General features: G+C 42.5%; 1 protein-coding gene across 1 annotated transcript in view; it reads left to right on the top strand.

Annotated features, from left to right (window-relative positions):
* Adam32 (ADAM metallopeptidase domain 32) overlaps nucleotides 1-3,516 on the top strand; it is a 65,599-nt gene that overhangs the window by 34,116 nt on the left and 27,967 nt on the right. The window contains exons 10-12 of the mRNA XM_005362442.3: nucleotides 672-753; nucleotides 1,226-1,362; nucleotides 2,597-2,774. Of these exons, the coding sequence (XP_005362499.1) occupies nucleotides 672-753; nucleotides 1,226-1,362; nucleotides 2,597-2,774 (397 nt within the window). The remainder of the gene's footprint in view (nucleotides 1-671; nucleotides 754-1,225; nucleotides 1,363-2,596; nucleotides 2,775-3,516) is intronic.

Raw genomic sequence — 3,516 nt, 5'->3', positions numbered from 1 at the left:
ACAGCTGATCTTGATTGAGAGGCTTGAGGATACAGGCTTTCATCAAGCCATTGTGTGTCTCTGTTCCACAAAATCTCTGCTATGTCTTCACAGCATTCTTAGCCATAGGCACGTTAGCAGAATAGCTGCTGATTCTCCCCAGCCCCCTTTATTTTCCTTCCTTTTTGTGGCATCAAATGCTCTAAGCACCTCACCTCAGCCATCTTGCAGATGTCACTGTGCCCATGAACTTTGGTGAGATCGGAGAGTGGGTTCACTGATGTCACACTCCTTCTTTCTCAAAGCTGGGTGAGAAGGGTGAGCTCAGAAATAGAATGTCGTTCTCCTAAGGCACTGTCACATTCTCTACGAAAAAGTGGCGCTTTTTTTTCCTATGCAGCAAGTTTTGTTGTTGCCACTGGAGAAAAAGTGCTTGTTGCAAACCTCGGAGCAGAGGCTTGGCTCACCTCAAACCAAAGGGGAAGAGAGTGGCAAGGCCAGCCAAGATCGAGAGCATTTAGTCCAGTTTAGCTGAGAATCTTCCAAATTTCCAACAATAAGGACATTTTTTAACCATTGAGCCTCAACTGGCTTCAGAGTAGGATTTTCCTAAACTTTAAATTTTCAAGAATTCTCACAGCTAGGTTGTTCCCTGGGATTAATTAATGACAAATGTGTGTTTATGTATTTAGCTACAACGAGCACCCAAATTACATGGGAGCGACGTATCCTGGAAAGATGTGTGTGACCCGCTACTCTGCAGGAATCACAATGGTATGCTCTTATTCGTTCCTTGAGAAGGACGTGAGGGGTGGTTTCTGAAGTGATGGAGGAGTAGCCATTGTTGCAAAGCCTGTAGGCGAGGCCTAGATGAGAACCTAGGACTGGAGAGCTGAGGGAGGGCATTGGGGGAGGTGGGAATCACTGGGGAGACATACTCAAAGAAGGAGGCATTATAAAAATTATAATCTCTTTGTAATTAAGAAGGAGATAAATATGGAATGAGATAAATATAGAAATAGACAAAACAGTGGAAGAGAATTGAGTTGAAAACTGGAAAACGAACAGAGCTCCATACTGCCTGGCTGCTTGTATCTTGCCTAAGAGGAACTCGGGGGTTTCACCCATCCGTGAATCACGTTCATTACTCTGAAGCGTTTGATACAAAATCCAAGGGTTCCCACCTGGAAAAGAGCCTTCCCCATTCAACAGCGTCCTCTCTTTTGGAACCCCTTTGTTGCTTTAGTACCCCAAGAACATGACTTTGGAGGCCTTTTCGGTCGTCGTCACCCAGATGCTGGGTCTCAGTCTGGGAATATCATACGATGATGCGGCGAAATGCCCCTGCCCAGAAGCCATCTGCATCATGAACCCAAGAGCTATGTAAGCTTTCTGAAAACACTTATTGGTTGGTTGTGTTTATTTTGCGTTAAGTACAGTGTTGACTTGTAGTCTGAATGAACTGGAAGGGGATCGAGCTCATGGCAGAACGTGTGCCTGCGGCTTGACTAGAGGAGCAGCGGAGTGTGAGGGATATTACTGAAAATTCTAGTCAAGGCAGACAGTTCGTATGTGATCTGCAGGTGTAAAGAGTTCCTTAGATATGTATTTTGTGTAAACCCCCAGTAAGGACCCTTTAAAATTAGAAAACTATGTGCTAATAACCATTCTGAGTTTTTATGCTTATTATTAACCTCTCAGATTCTCACAGTGTGTCTGGAGGGCGAGTCCTATTATGATTATTCTCATTTTTACAAGAGAGAAATTGAAAGAATCACCCATGATCAGCAAGTTAGTTAGTTAGTGGTCAACTGGGCATTGTCCCTGTCACCTTTCATACAATGGCCACCTTCGGAACACAGCCACCCATTTCTCTCAGTCCGTTTCCACTGTGTGCAAGAGAAGGAACTGCCCATTTAAAAGTCTGACAATTTCACCCAGGTTCAGCTCGAACACTTGCACAGTGTGTTTCATGAATCATTCATTCTGTGTTAGTCCCCAAAGAAGGCATATAAATCCAGCAAATGTCATTTCCAGTTTTTGTTTTGTTTATCAGTACTGGGGCTGAACTGGGACACTCTACTTCTGAGCTCTACATCTCCAGCCCAGTGTTAGTTTTTGATTTTGATACAGAGTCCCAATAAGTTTCCAAACAGGCCATGACTACTCAATCAATCCCCCTGCCTCAACCTCTTGAGTATCTGAGATAATGGCTTCTGCCTGAGATTATGGCTTGAGTATCTAAGATTTTGGCGTTGTATTAAGAATTTAATTAATATTTTTGATAAGTCCCCAGAGTTCACAAAGCCTAAGTGATTGATTGTACATAATATCAATGACCTAAGCCAAAGAGTCAAATTAGACATTTCCCTTGTTATTTCCTTTGCATAATGATCCTGTAACAGTTAACTTATTAGACAGATAATATATCGGAATTAGTTGATATGAAGTTCAAGAGAACTTCAGTATTTATACTAGCTTCATCCTTATGCTCCATTGATTCTCCCAAAAGAGTATTTGCTATCATCTATTAAATAATATCACAAAGCTAGCATAGGATATGGAGTTATGCTTTGTGATGTATTCTGCTAATGACAGTATATGAATTCACTTTTAGACAATCTGCAGGTGTGAAGGTGTTTAGCAACTGCAGTTTGAGTGACTTTGAGCGCTTTAAGTCTAATGTGGGTGCCAAATGTCTTCAGAATAAGCCGCAAATGCAAATTAATCCAAGACCAGTCTGTGGAGACGGCAGAGTGGAGGGTAATGAGATCTGTGACTGTGGCACCCCACAAGTAAGTATGCCATCTAGGGGGTTGTAGAGCAAGCCCACTGTTTTAGCTTTTCTTTGTCAGAAATATTATATTGCTAAATTACACCACACACCATGCACTGCTGCAAGCAAATTTCATAACTGTATGTTCGAGTTTAAGCTGTCATCAGTCCAACACAAAATTTTAGGACATAGGTTTCCTGTGGGAACCTGTCATATACTGTAGACTGCACTTCAGGTAGCTTTGATCTTTTGCAAGGCAGGAAAGTCCTGAAAATATAGTGAATGCAGACGGTCCCGGGTACAGTGCTTCTGGGTATTAGAGCATCTATAGTGATAACAGAAATCACCTCGAATATAACATAAACACAGTAGCACTGTTCATATACATGGGCATGAGTTACTGCTTTGCACAGCCGATCAACAAAAGAGATTGCTACTATTGTAGATCAAGTCCTCCTCTTTTACTCTTAAATTACTCTTAAAATTTATCTTTTTAAAATAAATTTTGCTGGGGCCATGCTCTCCACAAAATAAAAGGACCAGTTACAAAGACAGGATGATGAGCTTGGCAGACATGAGCGACTATGGTGGCCGTCAGATAACAGATGCTGATCATCATTGCTGAGACTTCTCATGCCTCTCTTGTGTTCCCCCACTTGTGTTCATCTCCAGGCCGTCCGAGACAAGTCCTGTTAGATCCCCTCATCTGAGCTGGTCGATGTGGAGTGTCTGTGCCTTCTTTCCCTCCTGTTCATCCCCCC

Source organism: Microtus ochrogaster, linkage group LG7_11, assembly GCF_000317375.1.
Source record: "Microtus ochrogaster isolate Prairie Vole_2 linkage group LG7_11, MicOch1.0, whole genome shotgun sequence".
Taxonomy (NCBI): Eukaryota; Metazoa; Chordata; class Mammalia; order Rodentia; family Cricetidae; genus Microtus; species Microtus ochrogaster.
Note: the sequence above shows the minus strand (reverse complement) of the source record. Positions and strands in the feature narration are given on the sequence as shown.